The sequence below is a fragment of the Staurois parvus genome, unplaced genomic scaffold (genome assembly GCF_062004578.1).
Source record: "Staurois parvus isolate SC_StPar_1 unplaced genomic scaffold, SC_StPar_1.0 ptg000414l, whole genome shotgun sequence".
NCBI lineage: Eukaryota > Metazoa > Chordata > Amphibia > Anura > Ranidae > Staurois > Staurois parvus.
Window position 1 is genome coordinate 5,267,688 of NW_028318210.1, and position 20,064 is coordinate 5,287,751.

General features: G+C 42.4%; 1 protein-coding gene across 3 annotated transcripts in view; it reads left to right on the plus strand.

Annotated features, from left to right (window-relative positions):
- The window catches only part of STARD9 (StAR related lipid transfer domain containing 9), a 252,204-nt gene that overhangs the window by 224,915 nt on the left and 7,225 nt on the right, over positions 1 to 20,064 (plus strand). The window contains exons 31-33 of one of the 3 annotated variants that reach the window (XM_089686878.1): positions 10,619 to 10,698; positions 10,883 to 10,936; positions 12,867 to 13,025. In XM_089686878.1, coding sequence (XP_089543004.1) covers positions 10,619 to 10,698; positions 10,883 to 10,936; positions 12,867 to 13,025 — 293 coding nt within the window. Of the gene's footprint in view, positions 1 to 3,977; positions 5,603 to 10,618; positions 10,699 to 10,882; positions 10,937 to 12,866; positions 13,026 to 20,064 lie in introns of those variants that run through there. The other 2 variants (XM_089686879.1, XM_089686880.1) reach the window with 2 other exon arrangements.

A 20,064-nucleotide genomic window follows, 5' to 3' on the forward strand; every position in this document is an offset into this window, starting at 1 on the left:
CAGGGTTACAGGTAAATTGAAAAGGGGGGGGATGAAGGCTAACGCGTTTCGGAGGGTGCTCCCTTCTTCATCAGAGCTGGGTTGAGCAGATAGAGACTTCAGTAAGGCAGAGTTCCCATGGCCAGGAGATATTCAGCCACTGAGTGTCAGTATTACAGCAGTTCAGCCTGTTTAGTCAACTTTTGTGCAAAAGGAGTGTCTCAATATAAAAAAAAAAAATGGAATTTATTGATGACTTAGTTAATGAAAGCAAGTTAGAGTTTAAAGATGTTTCTTTATATCCTGAAGACAGTCAGCTATGGCACTATATGTATAACGAATGTTTACAGGCCAATATTCAGATAGATAAATCTAGATTTACTGTGCACAGACAACGTAAAAAGATATCTAACATCTTAAATTTAGTAAGAATATTCAACAAAATGATTTTGAATGTTGATTTATCTGTTAAAAAAGCTTGTACATTAAAACAGACAGAATGTAGCACTGTACAGCATGAAAATTTGTCTCAAGATGCTCCTAGTTGCCCAAACTGTGACATTTTCTGTACTTACGTAGAGAATCTTGAGGAACAAATTGACTTAAAGACATCTTTTGTTAAGACTGCAGAATGACAGTAAACAGGTTGCCATGATAAACAGAGTGATTCAAAATCAGAGCCACGGCTGTCCGATATCTCTGAAAGTTCGGATATTGACTCTGATGACGAAACACAAATTAAACATAAAGAATTGTTATGTAAAACTGCAAAACTTAAGTTGCAAATACATAATCAATTAATGAAGGTTTTAAAAGACATCCCTGCTTATGATCCAGATAAAGATATTTATAGCAACATGGAAATATATGAAATGCATGTCAAATGCCATCAGATTTCAGATCATGACATAAATTATTTATTTCCGATGTGGCTACCAATTAAATTTATGTCTCGCATTAAAAATTCTGTTGATAACGATAAAGACCATAAAAAACATAATGACGCGACAGACAGACTGCGACAATTGCTGTTATGTTCAACAGGTGAAGACGTACTTTCTGTAGAAATGCTAGAATTACTTCAGACCACTGCTGACGAAGACCCTTTTGAATTTAAGAATAAGTTTTCCAAAGCATATAAAATTATATTTGGAGTAGAAAATGAGGAAGACTCAGCTATGATCAAAGCTTTTGTAAATAAATTCACGTATTTAGACCCAGTAACCATTGTCATAGCAGAGGAAAAACAAAATCTGAATGATATAGTAAGTTTCATTGACAAAATTCGAAGAAAATTGAAAAATAGCAATATCACTTATGAGGTAGCTGCGCTTCAAAGTGACAAAAACAGTCAGATTACAGTGCTGCCAGGAACTACAGGTCCCAGTAAGAATGACAACGACAGATGCAAGCAAGCGAGTCATAAAGAGCATACCACATGCTTTCACTGTCATAAACAAGGTCATATCAGACGCCATTGTTGGAAGTTTAAATTTTACTCACAAATAAAGAAACTGGAAATAAAAAGTGAAAAAGCAGCTTTTGTACAACCTGCTGTGTTGTGTAATGATAAAAATTTAACTGAATTGCCTTATGCTTCATCAGTTAAACAAATTCACACTTTGACTAGAAACAACTGTTCTGACAACATGGTGAGAAGGGCTGTCACTGACAGAAATGGTTTATTACCAGTTCCAAAAATAGAATTACGTCCACATTCATCCCCGATATCGTTAGAATTTGTCGCTCCAATTGTATTGGATGACAATGGAAGGCCTTTTATAGACGGATTACTAAATGGTAAAAAGATCAAATTCCTAATTGACAGCGGATCTGAGATTAATCTGACCAGAGAAAACGTACCTGTGAAACCAAATTCACCCATGTGTAAAATAAAAGGTTTTAATAATACAGGTCATTCCACTGCTAGACAGGTGCCTAATGTAACATTTGAAATACCTGGGCTAGTGAAAACTAACATTGATATTTGGTATAGTAATGCCACCGAGAATATTCTTGGCATTGATTTTATCAATAAGCAAAAGTGGATTATTGATATTACGACTAAAGTTATTTGGAGGAATCCATCTAGGCCCAAATCAATGTTAATGGATCCTTCTATATACAGTGATGTTGGTTTCAACTCTAAAATGTCTACAGCACAAAAATGGCCTGATACTGATGGTAATTATGCTTTACAAGAATTGGTACAACGTTTTCCAAGTTTGTGGTCAAAATTTAAAAATGACATAGGAACATTGAAAGATACAGAATTGAATATTGAGGGAAAAGACCCCATACCCCTTAATCAATATGAATTACCACGAGAATCAATAGGACCACTTTCTGCCATTATTCAAGAGTTTGTACAACTTGGCATTTTAAAGAAAACACAATCAGTAGTAAATAACTGTATTTGGCCTATCAAAAATGCTGACAATTCATATTCTTTGTCAGTTGATTTCAGGACACTGAATAAACATATTACAAATAACAAAGCAGTTGTTCCTGATCATTCTAATATCAAGTTACATTTAAAGGCCGAATCCAAAGTGTTTTCTGTTTTGGAAATCGATAACAGTCATTTTTCGATCCCCATAGCTAAAAGTTGTCAATACAAGTTAGCTTTGAAGTTTCAGAAAGAGACCTATGCATTCACTCGATTAGTAGCTGGTTTAGACATCAGTGATGGTATAGTCCATGAGTCCATAGAAAAAATTCTATCACAATTTTCAAGGCCAGAATGCATTTTTCAGCATGTAAATACAATTATGCTAAGTACGCAGAATGTTAACGAAAATATTACTCTTTTGTCTGAGCTATTTATGTTGTTACAGGATGCAGGCCTTAAATTAAACCCGGAAAGAGTTCAGCTGATGAAAAGTCAGGTGAAATGCTTTCACATGCAGATCAGTCAAGGAAAGAGACAATTATTGCAGGAAACAGTCAGAGCTATCACTGCCATTCCAGTTCCTACAACACATAAAGCATTGCAACAATTTTTGAAAAACATAAATCATTGCAAAGAGTTTATACATGGTTTCGCAGAGAAAGTTAAGCCATTATATCATCTTTTGAAGAGTAAAAATAACTTAGTTGACCAATGGGGTCCAAATGAGAATAATGCTTTAAAAGTGTTGAAAAAGGATTTGCAGAACGCGCCAGCATTAAGTACAATTGAGGTTTGTTCCAATGCTCCTTTTGTTGTGAAAACTCATGTATCTGATAATGCAATTTCAGTAACTTTGTCTCAATTAAAAGAAGGTAATGAGAGACTAATTAGTTACTTCTCCAGAAGTTTATCACTATTGGAAAGAACTTTTACATCAGAGGCACAACAACTGTTGAGTTTCTTTTATGCAATCAAAGTTTCACAAAGCACAGTAAAGTCACATAGTATCATATTACAGTCTCCTGACAGTTCAGTAAGAAGAATTCTTGAGGAAGATACATTCAGAGAATGCCGTGAAAGATATCCTCAGTGGATAAGAGCACTGTTAGCCAAACACATTGTGATAGGTACAGCTGTATCAGACAAGTCTCTACCTCACATTCACAGCAAAACATGTATTACTGAAGCACACTCTGACACCAGAATAATGACATCAGCACAGAAAACAGTTACGCGTATTTCTAATATTATAGGGATGAGAACAAAGGCATAAACCTTTGTCATCTCTGGGGTGATACAAAACCTTTCTTTGTTTAATAAAACAGGGTTTTGCGGTCATGACCTATGATGAAAGATTGCGTCCTGTCATACCTAAATAACACACTACTTTTGTATTCTAGTTTAGGTAATTTCAGACAGGATTAGGACAGTATTTTGATTGATATATAGAGGTTTTCTGTAAAAATAATTTAGGAAGTAATGTTACTTCACAGTATGTGTTTCAAACTCATACACTGATTGTTTCATAATATTTCATATTTGTTGAAAAAGGTGCAAGACTAATGCAATGTTTGTGCCAAAGTAATGATACTGCATTTCTTTACAGAAATGACATCTAAAATCAAACATGAAGCGTAACAATCTCCTACAAGCCAACGTGAAGGAATTTGAACGTTAAAGAAGAGTTCTTCATATGGAAGAAGATTGAACAAGAGCTTAATACTTCACACTTGTGACTGATTTATTGCGTTCAACAAAGATGTTTCTACTTTACAGAACTTAACGAAGATATTTTATAGACATTGCATGAAGAAAAGATTCATCAAGAGGAAATCTATTTATTAGTGATAAAACAATTTATTATTGAAAATATTGTTATAGGTCACATATACATTGTAATGATCCTTTTATTCCGATACTTACATCCATATTGGGATGTTATTATTATTATTATTTTTTATTTTTTACATATTCATATACGGAATATTTTTTGGTTAAAACTTCATAGAGTTATTCCAGTTATTAGAATATCTTTTGTTACAAGATTTAAGAAACATATTACTCTTATAGGAGCAATATAAACTTATGACACATTTTAGAATGGAAAGTATATTTCCGGAGAGTTAAAATATTATACAAATATGGAAATATAATACATTAATTATTATTACATCATTTAATTATTTTTATTATTATTATTATTACTATTATCATATATCAATTAACATTATGATTAAGAATTTTTAGGAATAGAGTTTTGAAGGAAAGTTATTTTTTGATTGGTCCAGTTATGAAGAATATGTACGATCATTTGGTATAAGACAGTATGTATGGGACATGAATGAAGTGTGCATTGATTAAGCATTAATTTTGAACTAATCATAATAAGGGGGACATGTTAAATCTAAATTATGATTCGGCACTTATATTGATGGCAAGCTTGCAAAATATTTGGTTTTTATGATTAGTCATAATTAATATTAATATGTGTAAGTGGTCTTTGACAAATGGTAGTATTTACTATTCTTCAATTATAGCTGAGACCAAAAGATATACAAGTTTAGCTGAAATAGTATATACCAGTTGAAAGTTGAGTAGACTATATTTAGAGATATTTAGGCATAGAAGTATTTGGTAGTTATGTCAAGGTTATTAGAAGTGACTTACTATTACATTACGTATTTTCTGTGTATATTTAGTATACGTCATTAACATTGATACATTTACGTCATTAGCTTATAATATTGGTACATCAGCATACATATGTTCCTGTCCATCGAACATCATATGTTTAGCATCTTTACCTTATATGAAATGGCTTTGCTAAGCAGTAATACTTTCCATAGAAGGTATTCAGATCACTAACTATGACGTACATTTGCCTCTTAAAAGTGCATGAGACACAGACACTCGGGGGGCACACAATCTCGCTCACACACACAAGCAACATGACTCTTGCATACACACGTCTGAGAAGCTGCAACAGGTGCATACTGAGATCACTTCCAGCTACAATTTAGTCACATCCGGCTTCTCCTTCTTTACAAAGTCATTGAGAAGGACAGCATGGCAAGGACAGGACAGCCATGACAGATAATGGTGACTTTTTCTTTGAACTTTCGCTTGTCATTTTTACAGTAGTTTTATCTACATGGAACTGTTCATAATACGCTTTACATTGTTTATTTGACACCATTGTGTGATAGAATAAAATCACACTTCATTTTTTTATTTCAATGGCTCTTTCATTCATAATCGCCTCAAGACACTAGAAGCAGTATTATATGTGTCTAAAAATCCAACACTCTCTATCTCCTCCCTGATCTTCCGGTCGGTATTTGGGTCCATGAGGAGTGTCTCATTCAACCTCCATGATAGGCCTCCTGACAACTTCCCTCCCCATCTTAATTTCATTACTACAGGTGCATGATCCGAAAAAGTTATTGCTTCTATTTTTACTCTAACCAAATCCTCAACAATTTGATGGTCCATCAAAATATAGTCCAATCTAGAGTATGTCCTATGTACACTAGAGAAAAAAGTGTAATCTCTATCTCTCATGTTGACAATTCTCCAGCTATCCACTAATTGGCACTCTTTCATCACCTTTTTCAATAATCCCATGGACCCATTTCCCCCTCTCTGTACTACAGATGTTGTATCTATCTGTGGATCCATACATATGTTAAAGTCTCCCGCCACTATTAAATATCCCTTTCCAAAGTCCATCAGTCTTCTCATAACCCCTTTCAAAAACATCTCCGGCTTCCTATTAGGGCAATATATGTTTGCAAGCGTACATTCTATGTCCTGTAGTTTACCTTTCAAGAACAAAAACCTCCCCTCCGGGTCCGTCTTTCTATCTTCCAATTCAAACCTAATGTTTTTTGCAAATCCTATAGCTACACCCTTCGCTCTCTTAACTGGGGAATCTGCATAATACCATGTCGGGTGTTTAGCTTAATATTTTTTTTTAACTCTAGATGTGTTTCCTGCAAAAAGACAACTGAGGCCTCTCTATGTTGTAATTCTCTATATAGTCTAAATCTTTTACCTGGGCAATTTAATCCATTTACATTATGGGTTACAAACCGTATTTCCTCCATATTTTATTTGCCTTCTTCCTATTTTACCATTCCCTTTCTTCTTCCCCTTCCCTATACCTCTTCTTTCATACAAGATGTCAGTTTTAAAACTCTCTCTCCCCAGTCCCACCCCAATTCTCTCCCTCCCCTCCACCCCCCCCCACTTCCCCTCCCTCCTCTCCCTTGTTTAGGTTTTCCAATTTCCTGTTCATCTTTTGAGCATCCCACCCCTCCATAGATACCCCTCACCCCTGCCCCCTCTCCCGTTAGGCTTTTTGTTTGCCTATGAATCATTTGTGGAAAGAATCCCACTTTTGATTCCAACCTGGGGGCTCGGCTCCGTCCATGTACCGCTCGCCTTCCCCCCCTCCTCCCCGGTGTCCCTCTATCTATATGCTCTCTATTTTCTCTTCTAACTAGCTGCCATTCCTCTTTTCCCAACATATATGACTCTCCCTCCTCCTCTTCCCATGCCGGGATCTCTATTCTCTGCAGTTCAAATTTGTTACAGATATCTTTCATATCTTCAGGGGATCTCAAAAATGCTGTGACTCCATCTCTCCAACCGATTAAACATGCTGAACGACCCCATCTATATTGCACATTCTGTTTCTTCAATAATTCCAATAATGGTTTCAATGATCTCTTTCTTCTCAGTGTCTCAGCTGCTATGTCTGCAAAGATTTGAATATTTTTCCCTCCATATTTGATATTTGTTCTTCCTTTAATCTTCTTCCATATCTCATCTTTATCTCTATAATTATGGAATTGGACGATTATATCTCTTGATTTTTCGGGGCCTTTTTCTTGTTGGAACTTTCCTATCCTGTACACTCCATCCAATTTAAACATCTCCGCACCAGATCTATCCATTATGGAGTTCAAAATTTTTCCTGTGGTCTCCTTTAAGTCTTCCCCCTGTAGCAGCTCTGGGACTCCTCTTATTCTAATATTATTTCTCCTATCCCTATTTTCTTGATCCTCCATCATATAAAGCAGTCTTTTCTGTTCCTTCCGAGTATCTATTATCAGTTTTTCTAATTTTGGGATAATTTGGGTGTGGTATTTAACTGTTTCCTCCGTTTCTTCCACTCTAGTTAACAACTGTCCCATTTCTTTCCGAATTATCCCCATCTCTTGCTTTATGGATTTTTCTAAGTTTTTAAACATCTCCGCCGTTTCCTTTTTATTTGGTATTTGCAGTTCTTTTTCAGTTTCGCCCATCTCCATACTTTCCAGTGTTTGTTGGCTATTGTTAACTGATCCCAGGGAAGATCTTAAGCTATTATCTAAGCTTATTTCCAGTTCACTCCTATCACTTATTTCCTGGGATTTCACTGGAGTTAATTTCCCCTGCGACGTGTATTTTTTTATTGTTCCAGTTTGGGAGTTCTTGGACATACTTCCTTTACTATTTTTTCCTTTCATGTCACATATAGGATTTTTAAAGCTTTTTAAGACTCTGGGGTATATACTTAAACTTGTCACTTCTTTCATCCAATCCTTCAGATCCTCTCTGGGAATTCCCTTCTTATTTCTTATGCTGGATATCAGATAATCTGTAACACAGTCTGAAAAGCTATCACTTGGGGGACCAGCAGCTCTCACTCACCCTCCTCTATGGAGCAGCTTCCGAGTTGCAGTTCTGGGTTGCCCTTTCTCCTGCAGCCGTGTCCTCCTCTTCCAGGGAATTCCTTTTCCTCCTCTTCCAGGGAATTCCCTTTTTCCTCCTCTGCTTATACCCCGAGATATCCCTGGAGACAGCACTGCAGTGACTGTCGGCGCTTCCCCTGCCTCCTAGGACGCCAGCCGGTTTCTTCCTTTCCCAGCTGTCCACCGCGGCAGCCCACGTGGTAACGCCACTCCTCCTTGTCACCTGGCAACCCCACGCTCTCTCTGGGATCACCGCAGACAGACCTCAGGAGCATGGCAGGCTCGACTCTCCGCTCCCCGACCGACCGCCGCACCACCGCCGGGATCTCCCCCTTCTCCAGGTTGGTCTCCAGCAGCCCTCCAACACAGCTAGTTAGGCCCTAGGGACACTTTAGGGAGGGTAGGTGGGGGAGGCTATCGGAGAGTTCCTATTCCCCGCTCTCCTGTGCCGCCATGTTCGGGCTCCACCCCCCTCGGGTATTTAGACATTTCCGGTAGGTTTGTAGTTGTGCCATACTCTTTCCGTTTTTGGTTGATGGATTGAACAGTGCTCTGTGAGATGTTCAAACCTTGGGATATTTTTTTTAATAATCTAACCCTGCTTTAACTGGTTCCCACCCGGCCTATGGCTGAATGGCGGCCGGCAAAAACCCTCGTCCCTCCGGGTGGACGCCATATAGTGTCCTTTCAGGTATGCGCAGTTTGCATGCCAGCAGAGCCGCGCAATCTGTCACTGGCCGTGTACCTCGGACAGATCTGTGTACCCGCCCTGTTGCCAGTACCATGTGATCTGCTGTGACCAATCACAGCAGGTCACATGACAGTTGTACACAATGGATGGCTTCCTATCATGCCATCCGTTGTATACAAGTGTGGCTAGCTGTGAATGGTCACAGCAATCAGATGCACAAGCTGGGCCAATCACAGCTGTGTCGTGTGATTAGCTGTGGCGAAATCACAGTTAGGGAAAAAAAAAATCCTGAATGAATCTATTTCATTCAGGAAAATGCTTTAGCAAAGTAATTATTTGCTATAAGCAAATTGTGTAAAAAAAAAAAATATAGATCACTTCCCCAAAGTAGTACATGGTTACCATGGTAACATTATACTACTTTGGTCATAGTGAAATATGAAAAAAAAAAAATATCTTCAAAAAAAAAAATGGAATAAAAATTTTTTTAAAAATATAAATTTTTTCCCCGTACTGTCACCAGTCAGTGTCCCTGATCACCACCATGCCAGTTATATGATGACACTGTACTGCACTGGTGACAGTATGTAAAAAAAAAAAAAAATAGTGAAAATCATTTTTTTTATTCATTTCCGAAAAATTATGACAAAAAAATTACAACTTCAGAAAACTCGCCATGCCTGTTATGAAATACGTTGGACTGTCTACTTTGCAAAAAGGGGTCATTTGGGGGATATCTGTACTGTTCTGACATTCTTGGACCTCAAGAAATTAGATTGGCCGTCAGTACTTCAGGATTGATCAATATTCAGATCTATCCCATAGTTTGTGAACTCTATAACTTTCCTACAGACTAAATAATACATCCTAATTTGGGTTATTTTCACCAAAGACATGTAGCAGAATACATCTTGGCCTAAATTTATGAACAATTATTTATTTGCAAACTTTTATAACGCAAAGAAAAACATTTTTTTTTTCAAAAATTTTGGTCTTATTTTGTTAATTTAGCAAAAAAATAAAAACCCCAGTGGTGATTAAATACCACCAAAAGAAAGCTCTAGTTTTGTGAAGAAAATGATAAAATTTTAGTTTGGGTACAATGTTCTATGACCGCGCAATTGTCATTCAAAGTGGGAGAGTGCTGAAACCTGAAAATTGGCCTGGGCAGGAAGGGGGTAAAAGTGCCCTATATGGAAGTGGTTAAACATCTCCACAACTTTATCCCTGACCAGTCTGGTGTGTTCGTTGGCCTTCATGATGCTGTTTGTTCACTAACAAACCTTTGAGGGCTTCACAGAACAGCTGTATTTATACTGAGATTAAATTCTATTTACTAATTAGGTGACTTCTCTGAAGGCAATTAGATTTTAGCTAGCGGGTATCCGAGTAAAGCGGGATGAATACAAATGTGCGCCACACTTTTCAGATATTTATTTGTAAAATTTTTGAAAAACATTTATCATTTTCCTTCCACTTCCCAATTATGTGCCACTTTGTGTTGGTCTATCACATAAAATCCAAATATAATACATTTACGTTTTTGGTTGTAACATAACAAAATGTGCTGAATATAATACTTTTTCAAGGCACTGTAGTAACTTCTGTGATGCAAATGAATGTAGTATTTGTTTTACAATAAGCCTAAATGTCACTGTGATCTTAAAAATACAAGTTAAAGTAAACATGTTGTGGGAGAAACATAAAAAAGCTTGTATATCAAGTTATAATATGAACTGACCTGATCATTTAAAAACTAGACTGTGCTGCAAACATATGAAATTTGATGTCTCATTGATCATTTTTTTTTTTCTGTAGTCCATGTGGTGATGGATATGTCACTTTGTTACCTAAAACAACCCAGGGATTTCTGTTGCATCACTGTGGAATCTGAAGAGGTAAGTGCTATAAAGACTTGAACTAAAACCACATACCCTGTTAGAAATGTATACGTTAATTCTAGACAAATTTTGTAATCTGTTACTTCCATTTTTTTATTGTCACTGTGGTCAAAAACGAACAATGATTTGACCAACTAATTATTAGAAAAACCAACAAACTTTCTTATCTTCCTTTCCCAAGATTTTTCCTTCGAAACTCTACCCATCATTGGCCAGCTATAGAGGTTTGTCACAGGTGATATTTCGCTCCACTCCAGCAGGCATCTCATTTTTATTTAATACGTTTAATTGGAAGTTTTAGGTGTGGTTGCCATGCCTTTCACAGTTCCTGTAACAATACTCCTAATTGGTTGCATCGCTTGCACATATTAAGCTGGGTAGCTCTGGTAAATGCAGCATCTTTATGTTGTTTACGTAGATATTAAACAGATGGCATTAAAGGGCTAATTAAATTGAGATGGTGCTGACCTTTTTCTATGATCACTGACCACGCCTGGGGCAGTGCTGGTGGAACACATAAAGGTACCCAATTAGATGCATGGATAAGATGGATTGGGGTTTCCTAATCCGTGTGTAAAGGTAATTGTACTGTAGGCAGGACATAGATTGTGATTTTCTATTGTGCATCCATGGGTTGCAGGAAAGTAAATCACTCGATTCCCCCATCCCAGCTGCGAGAACACAATTATTACTGCTAGTGGCTATAGTCTTTGGCAGTAATCGCATTGTAAAAATCTGACATGCTGGTTGTACCCAGTCAGCCTGCCCAGAAATGGATCGAATCTCGGCCTTAGATTTAGTCCATCTATGGCCGCTTTAACCCCCTTCCCGCCGGCACCTCCCAGCCCTTTAAGAGTTTCAGACGCTGGGAGGCGGGGCGTGGTTTAGGGATCATGTGACCACCGTGACGCGTCGTCACGGCGATCACATGATCGGAAAAGGTCCTGATCGAAAGAGCGGACCGGGACCTGTCCGTGAGTACCACACATGGGTGCTGGGAGCGCGCAGGGCGCGCGCTCTCAGCACATGTTTTTTGTTACATGAACGCAAATGTGCGGCCGCTCGGCGTCTAGACCCAGATGCCAGGAGGCCGCACATTTATGTGCAGCCGGCATAAAGGGGTTAAAGAAGAACTCTCGTTACACGTCTTTTACACTTCTTTGCCCTTGTAACAAAGTACATGTAATACTTTGTCCCGTGTAGCTATGTGCTTCCCAAATCAAGTTATTATTATACAGTATTTATATAGCGCCAACAGTTTGCTCAGCGCTGTACATTATAATGGGAGACAGTACACGAGACAGTACAGTAACAATACACGAGGAGTTCGAGGGCCCTGCTCTTTGGAGCTTACAATCTAGGAGGGAGGGGATTATGGTACAGGAGGAAATAGCAATGGGGTATGGAGTGGTGGGAAGAGCGGAGGAGGTCAGCAATTAGGTGAGGGCGGGGTAGGCTTCTCTAAAGAGGTGGGTTTTCAGGGTGCGCCTAAAGGGGAGGAGGGTAGGTGACAGTCTGATGGATTGGGGTAGTGAGTTCCAGAGGATGGGGGAAGCCCTGGAGACGGGCATGGGAGGAGGAGACAAGAGAACTGGAGAGTAGGTGGTTTTGTGAGGAGCAGAGTGCGCGTTTTGGGTGGTAGATGGATATCAGGTCGATGATGTAGTTTGGGGCAGTGTTATGAACAGCTTTGTACATCAATGTTAATATTTTGAATTTTATGCGTTGGGCAATCGGAAGCCAGTGGATATGAGGTTGGACCTGCCCCCATTGGCAGAGCAGACAGCAGCTTGGAAGGAGACTCATCATAATGGAAGCCTGTCTTGGCTTAGTGCACCTTCCTAGGACAAGGTGCGGCAAGAGAAATGCTGAGAGATAGGAAGCTGGAACCCCCCAACCCTTACAGTCTTCCACTCGTCTTGAAAAAACACTCCCAGCAAGAGACAAGTTGCGACAATTTCTTCCTAGCTGTATTTGGACTGGCTGCAGGGGAAGGGGAGGGGGCAGGGCGACTTCATTACCTAAACTCAGGAGACACCATGGGCAGAACAATGTAAAAACATGATAGTTCTTTAATTAGTTCAGGCATTTTACTGGTGTAAGTAAAAAGAAGCAAACTACACACGTTAATAGCTGTTCTCAAAGAATGTGTTTGTATTACACAGGAGAAATGTTGCAGCTTGTGCTTCCAGTCAGTGCATAACGAATCTATGCCGCGTCCTACTAACGATGTTGTAAGGGGAGAGATCCTGCCTAGTGCATGGATACTGCAGCCTGATAGTAGCAACGGAGAAACAGTCACGCGGGTCATTTATATGGTCCAGGTAAGAACTACATGCTGTACAAATATAGCCCCTGGTCTTTAGGAAAAAAACCTCTCCAGTTATCAGTTTTACCCGATTATCTATGGAAGACAAAGTAAAAACCTGCATGATTCCTGTAGGAAATTTACAGTTCCTATTTACAATAAGCATATGATGCTAACCTAAAGTAAAACACATGGAGTATAACCGGCAGACAATAAAACGGGATTAGTCCATATAAAATTCATGAATAACTTAAAAGTCCATTAAAAGCATCTAAAGGCAGCTCCACCAAGAGACTGGAATATATCCCTGCAGAAATAAAAGAAAACACAAGGGGGTCCCTCGAAGTGCAGTATTAAGAAGTAATTTAACCGCCTCCCTCCCGCCCGCCCTATAGTAAAATGACAGACGCAAGGCAGCGGTTCTCTCGTTCTGGGAGGACGTCATATGACGTCCTCCCATTCTCACCGTACATGCATGGCTCTGGGAGCACGCAGCTATTACTGATCCACGGAAAGAGCCGAAGATGTCGGCTCGGTCATGTAATCAGCTGTGTCCAATCACAGCTGATCACATGTAAACAGGGAAATGCCGGTTCGGCATTTCTCTCCTCACGAGCTGTCACGCTGACAACTCGAGAGGAGAGCCGGTAATCGGCATTCCTCGGAGGGGACATCTACACTGATCATCAGAGCACTGATGATCAGTGCCATGTATCAGTGCCCATCCATGCCACCTGCCAGTGCCCATCAGTGCCACATTTCAGTGCCTACCAGTGCCTACCAATGCCACATATCAGTGGCTTTCAGTGCCAGTCAGTGTCGCCTGTCAGTGTGTATTAGTGCCGCCTATCAGTGCCATATATGAGTGCTGCCTTTCAGTGCCACCTACCAGTGCCTCCTCATCAGTGTCCATCAATGCAACCTACCAGTGCCCATCACTGCAGCCTCATTAGCACACATCAGTGAAGGAGAAAAATCACTTATTTACAAAATTTTATAACAAAAACTAAGAAAAAACTTTTTTTTTTCCAAAATTTTCTGTGGTTTTTGGTTTGTTAAAGAAAAAACCCAGAGGTGATTAAATACCACCAAAATAAAGCTCTATCTGTCACAAAAAAAAAGATAAAAATTTCATATGGGTACAGTGTTGCATGACCGCGCAATTGTCATTCAAAGTGGGACAGCGCTGAAAGCTGGAAATTGGCCTGGGCAGGAAGGGGGTATAAGTGCCCTGTAGGCAAGTGGTTATTAATCCATACATAAAACACTCACATGTGTGAAGAAAGTAAAAAGCCTGGAATTAAATAAGGTCCATAGCCACTCTGTTGGTCACTTTATAGATGGTAAGATGGGGTCAGTGGCCAGGGTCCGATGGCACCTAAACCAGGGTGGATATCGGCATTGTACGGAGTCATCGGCTCCCAGGGACGGAGAGGATCGCGGAACCGTAAGTGACGTCAGGAAACCTGCCGTAGAACACAGAAAACCAAAAGTGGTGTCGGGATGGAGCTATAGCCTTGGTAATGTGATTTGGAGCACCAATCAGCTCCTTTGTCATCATACCATTTATACAGTTGCCAACAGAGTGGCTATGGTCCTTGTCTAATTCCAGGCTTTTTACTTTCTTCACACATGTGAGTGTTTTATGTATGGATTATTAAATTACTTCTGAATACTGCACTCTGAGGTGCCCCCTTGTGTTTTCTTTTAATTTACAGTTCCTACCCTAAGAGATTTGTAAAGTTAATAGATCTGAAGAGGGTGTCAACATCCATTGATATAACTATCCGGTATACGCTCACCAGCCACTTTATTGGGTACACCTTGCTAGTACCGGGTTGGACCCCTTTTTGCCTTCACAATTGCATTAATTCTTCATGGCGTAGATTCAACAAGATGTTGGAAATATGTCAATATGGACCAAAATCTCTGAGGAATGAGTAACTGTTGCCTTTCTATCATCTTGAACCAGTCTGCCCAAGTCATTTTCGTCCACACAACTGCCGCTGACTGGATATTTTCTGACCATTCTCTGTAAATCCTAGAAATAGTTGTGCGTGAAAATCCCAGCAGATCATCTGATATATATAAATATTCAGGCCAGCCCGTCTGGCATCTGTGGCAAACTTGCTCATCAGAATTGGAGCGGAGTTCCCCCTCAACCCTCGTTTTCGTGTTCTATCTGTTTATCTGAGGCATTTCTCAAATCACTCCTCACATCCCCCCTGCATTCCTGTGAGGCAAAGGTTATCTCCTGGCAGATGGTGTGGGGGACAACCAGGAAGACATGAGAAGTGGAGCCATCCAGTCTGAATGAGGTGTCATTTTTATCACCCAAAACTATGTAAGCCCACTCATTATCAAACCAACCAGAATAAGTGCACAGTCCTCAGGTCAACTGTATGCTTCATATCACGGGATCTGAGCTAGTAATTTAGTGTAGAGTTCCCCAATGACCACTCCCAAAATGGGTAGTCAGAGCCCCCCTTCCCCTGAGAGGGACCCTTGAAGACTTTTAAGCGAGTTAGAGAAACTCTGACACACACACACACAGGAATCTCCCAGCAACATCGTAACAAGGGGAGATCAAAGAAGCTTTCTGCTCACAACTTGAATTTGCTAAAACCAGGCAAGGCAAGTAACTTATCCTGTATTTTCCCGCTATTCTATGTTTGCTGTGTCTTTGTATACATATATATATTTTTGTGATATCTCTTTGTACATATTTATTTTGCATCCAACGCTTTTAGTAATAAATCTTTCTTTCTGAAAGTGTTAAACTGTTTCTAAGCGCTTACTTGCAATTCACGAATCCCTGCCTTTGAAGAGACGCTACTGTTTGTATATCTCTGTATAGCAGGTCCGCGGGCCGTGCTATATAGACCAATATTTCAATCACTATAGTGTATATTTAGTAACGGGAGTTTCCCAGTCTCCGACAAAAGTGGTGGTGGCAGTATAGGGTTAGTTGCGTAACTAACCTGACCCAGTAACAAGCGCATCCAGGCTGCAGGCACCGATTGTAGTCCATTAGCTGGGCAATCGCTGTGTAGGGTGCAGCTGGGTGGGGCCTTGTTACGCGCGTCACACCGCGGTTTTGGATCGGCCGGCCCTTCGGTCACGAGTTTGGTGAGAAGGTCTGGGGTCTGACGCCGTGGGCGTGACGTATTACTGTTAGTCGCGGCTGTGCGATTGTCGCCTGTTGGTGGCGGTGACCGCGGGTCGTGACATATTGTTGGCAGCGTACGTGGGATAATTGCAGTAAGAGCTTCAGTGCAGTGTTAAAAGTTGGCTCTGCACTGAAGGATTGTAACCTTTGTGGAAACAGTCCTTAGAAAACAAGCGGTGCATATTTTATTTTATATATATGTGTGTATAGAGAGACACATAGCAACAGCTCCTTCTTTTCCTACGTTTTTCTTCTATCTTTGCTTGCAATTATGCCTGGTGAAGCAGATTACGAGAAAATGAGCAAAGCTGATTTGAAAGTTGAATGTGCCTCACGAGGATTGGACGTCGGTCGCAAAACTCGTGAAGATTTGATTAGTGATCTAGTGGAGTATGATATCCGAGCAAATCAGAACTCGGGGGAACTTGAACATGGAGAGGTTCCCATTACCCACATTGCCAGTGGTTCAGAGACAGCCTCACAGGATGGGCATACAGAGACTGACACTGGAGGATCACCAAAGGTTAACGTCACACCACCGCCTGAGTGCGCTAGCAACGTGGTGCCGGTAACCAGCAGAGACTCTTCTCAGATGCAGGAGGCCCTAAAACGCCTCCTGGAGACAGATTTGGAGGCATACCTGCGGTTCATGGAACGCCAAGCAGCGGCTGACAGAGAAACTGCAGAGCGCCAAGCAGCGGCTGACAGAGAAGCTGCGGAACGCCGGGCTGACAGAGAAACTGCGGAACGCCAAGCTGAGAGAGAGGCGGTGCAGAGGGAAGCTGATCGTCGGCACGAGATGGAGATGGCAAGGCTCCAGCAGCGACCGGGTCAGAACCTCGGGTCCCTAGATCACAGGGACGGCACTCTTTCCGTGGGCGCAGCCAAGTTTCCCGCAATGGAAAAGGACAGTGACATTGACACGTACTTACTGTCCTTTGAAAAAACGTGCCGTCAGTACCATGTGCCCCAAGCTCAATGGGTTCGGTACCTGACACCAGGGCTACAAGGCAAGGCCCTGGAAGCGTTTGTTGAATTGCCAGAGGGGCAAGATGATGACTATGAACGTTTAAAAAATGCCATTATCCGGAAGTACCAGATGACCCCGGAAGTGTACCGCAAGCGGTTCAGGTCCATGCAGAAAGGACCTGGGGACTCTTACACGGATGTGGCAAGTCGCTTACGCACCACATTCCGACAGTGGACTAAGGGACTGAAAGTTGATTCTTATGAATCTTTGGAGGATCTCATGATCAGAGATCAACTCCTGCACATTTGTCCAGCAGACGTCAGACAGTTTGTCTTGGAGAGGGAGCCAGCATCTACTACAGCTGCAGCAGACCTGGCAGATACCTTCGTCCACACGCGAGTGCCTAAACCTCGCAAAGCTCCTCCGAACAGCTGGAAAGGGGGGAAATCGTCCCTAGCAACCTCTCCTACTGCGGTGAGTCAAGCTTCACCTCCGCCCAACCCTGCAGCGCTTGGAGCCAAGCCATTCCTGCCTGACACCCGCAGATGTTTCACCTGTGGGAAAGCCGGACATCTCAGGACGCAGTGTCCTGAGCAGAAGCAGATGACATCATCTGGCCAGCCGGCCAGCAACTCTTCTTCTGTGCTGTTCGTTCGCAGGAAGATGCGGGTAAACCCCGCCAACTTGCAGCCCGTTACTGTGGGCAACCGGTCTGCAACTGGTTTCCGGGACACCGGGGCAGACGTCACTTTGATCCGGCCAGAGCTGATTGAGCCACAGAACCTCATCCCAGGAAAGTTCCTGACCCTCACAGGAGTTGGGGGGACCCGTTCACGCACACCCTGTGCAAAGGTATTCCTAGATTGGGGTGCGGGGAGGGGGATGAGGGAGGTGGGGGTCTCGGATAAACTGCCCACCCCTGTTTTGTTGGGTGCTGACCTAGGCACTCTTCTTTCGTATTACGCTCCTGCCGAGAAGACCCGGAAGGGCCCTCTGGAACTCTCTGGACCAGCCAAGGAACTGGGGACAGATACTGGGGTAATGTCTGGGCCACCGGTGGATGGACAGAGGGAGGGGGCTGGGAATGGTGTGGGGCTGCAGGAGTCTCCATTAGCTGGAGAACCAGAAGAAATCCCCTGGCCTGGGGAGGTATTGGACTCATGTGTCCCTGATATTATGAACATGACTGTTGAGGATCGTTGTGGTGACACTGAGGGTGATCTTACTAATGTTAGTAACATTGGGAATACAGTCTGGAATGTCAGTAATAATATCAGTAGCATTGATAGGAATGTCATGGATAATATCAGTAGCATTGATAGGAATGTCATGGATAATATCAGTAGCATTGATGGTAATGTCATTGATAATGTTTGTATTGTTGACGGCAATGTTGGTAATGCTAACAATGAGATTTGTGATGAAACAAAGGATGCGTTTTCAGTGTTGGGGGCTGAGGTACAGTCTCTGGAGGCTGAGCAAGGGGATTGTCTGGATAGGTCTGTCCCTTGCCCAGGCTCAGAAGATTGTGCCTTGATAAGTGCCCAGCCGTTGGCCTTGCATAGGACTAGGCAGCTGGCTGAGACTTGTAGTCCCACGCCTCAGGCAGCACTGAAAAGCGATTCCCAACGGAGCTTCAGAGGCTCGCTAGCTGTGAGTTGCCCTGCTAAAGAAGGCACACCACAGCTGGCTGGGACTTGTAGTTCCCCACTTCAGGCAGCCCTGAAAAGTGAGTCCCAAAGGACCTTCAGAGGTAAGCTGGCTGGGACTTGCAGTTTCACACTTCAGGCAGCCCTGAAAAGTGAGTCTCAAAGGACCTTCAGAGATAAGCTAAATGAGCTTTGTAGTCCCACAGGGAAGACTGCTCTGGAAAGCCATTCAGATGGAAATTTTATTCCAGGGCTAGGTGTGAGCCCCCCTGCTGAGGAGAGTAAACAAACGAGCAAGGAGGCTAGAATGACTGGCCTAGTCAGTGGGGGCTGGGAGCCTGAAAGCCTGTCAGTTAATTTCACTTGTCAAGGTGTGTTCACAGGCAGACAGACAGAGGTCAGAGGCAGCAGGCCTGGATTACGAGTGGAAGGAAGGTTGATGCTTGGGTTACAGAGAGAGGGCCTCCGGGCCCAGACCCAATCACCCTTCCCTAGCACTCGGGGTCCGGAGCGGCTGTCCAGGCCTCCGATAGATGGTGTCTGGATTCAGAAGGTGCCGGCTGATTGGGCCACAGAGGCAAAGGGAATGGCACAGTCAGGAATCCAGGGATCAGCTAGAGTCTGGGCAGTCCTAATGGTCGTGGTCCTCCAGCAGGATACGATGACCAGGCTTTCTGAGAGCCTTGGGAAACTGAACACCAGCCCTGGGTTTGTGGCCTACCCCATGCCCAGGAGCCATGAGGCAATGGAGCATCCGGAAGGTGCCTACTGTTTTGCCATCATGGGCCTGAGCAAGGAGCCTGGGCCACCATCTCTAACCCAGCAAGCTCCAGACGAGCCAGCCTTCACTACCCCATGTGGCTTGCCTGAATCCTTGGGAAAGCTAGTTGGGGTTGAGAAGGCACTGACAGCCACTCCTGCGGTCAGGAGTGGCCCGCAATGCACAGTGGACCTGGGTGCCGTTGTCCACTGTAGGGGCCTCGCGGTGCTCAGCCCTGTCTGGGAAGAGCCACTTGCGCCCCTGTCACTAGGCGGGAACAAACCGCCTGTGCCCAGTCCGACAGCCCAGAAGGGTAACTGTCAGAGGGGCATGTCAGTGGTTCAGTTTAGGAACCCATCAGTAAGAAGAGACCCCCAGAGGTCTGGGCATGGGGAGACCGAGGCAGTTGAGGCCTGGTCTGCTCCCCAGGCCAAGAAGCAGGTTACGTCAGTCGCAGGTACAGCTGGCTATGGTAAGACGCCTGGATGCGATGATCATGCATCAGCT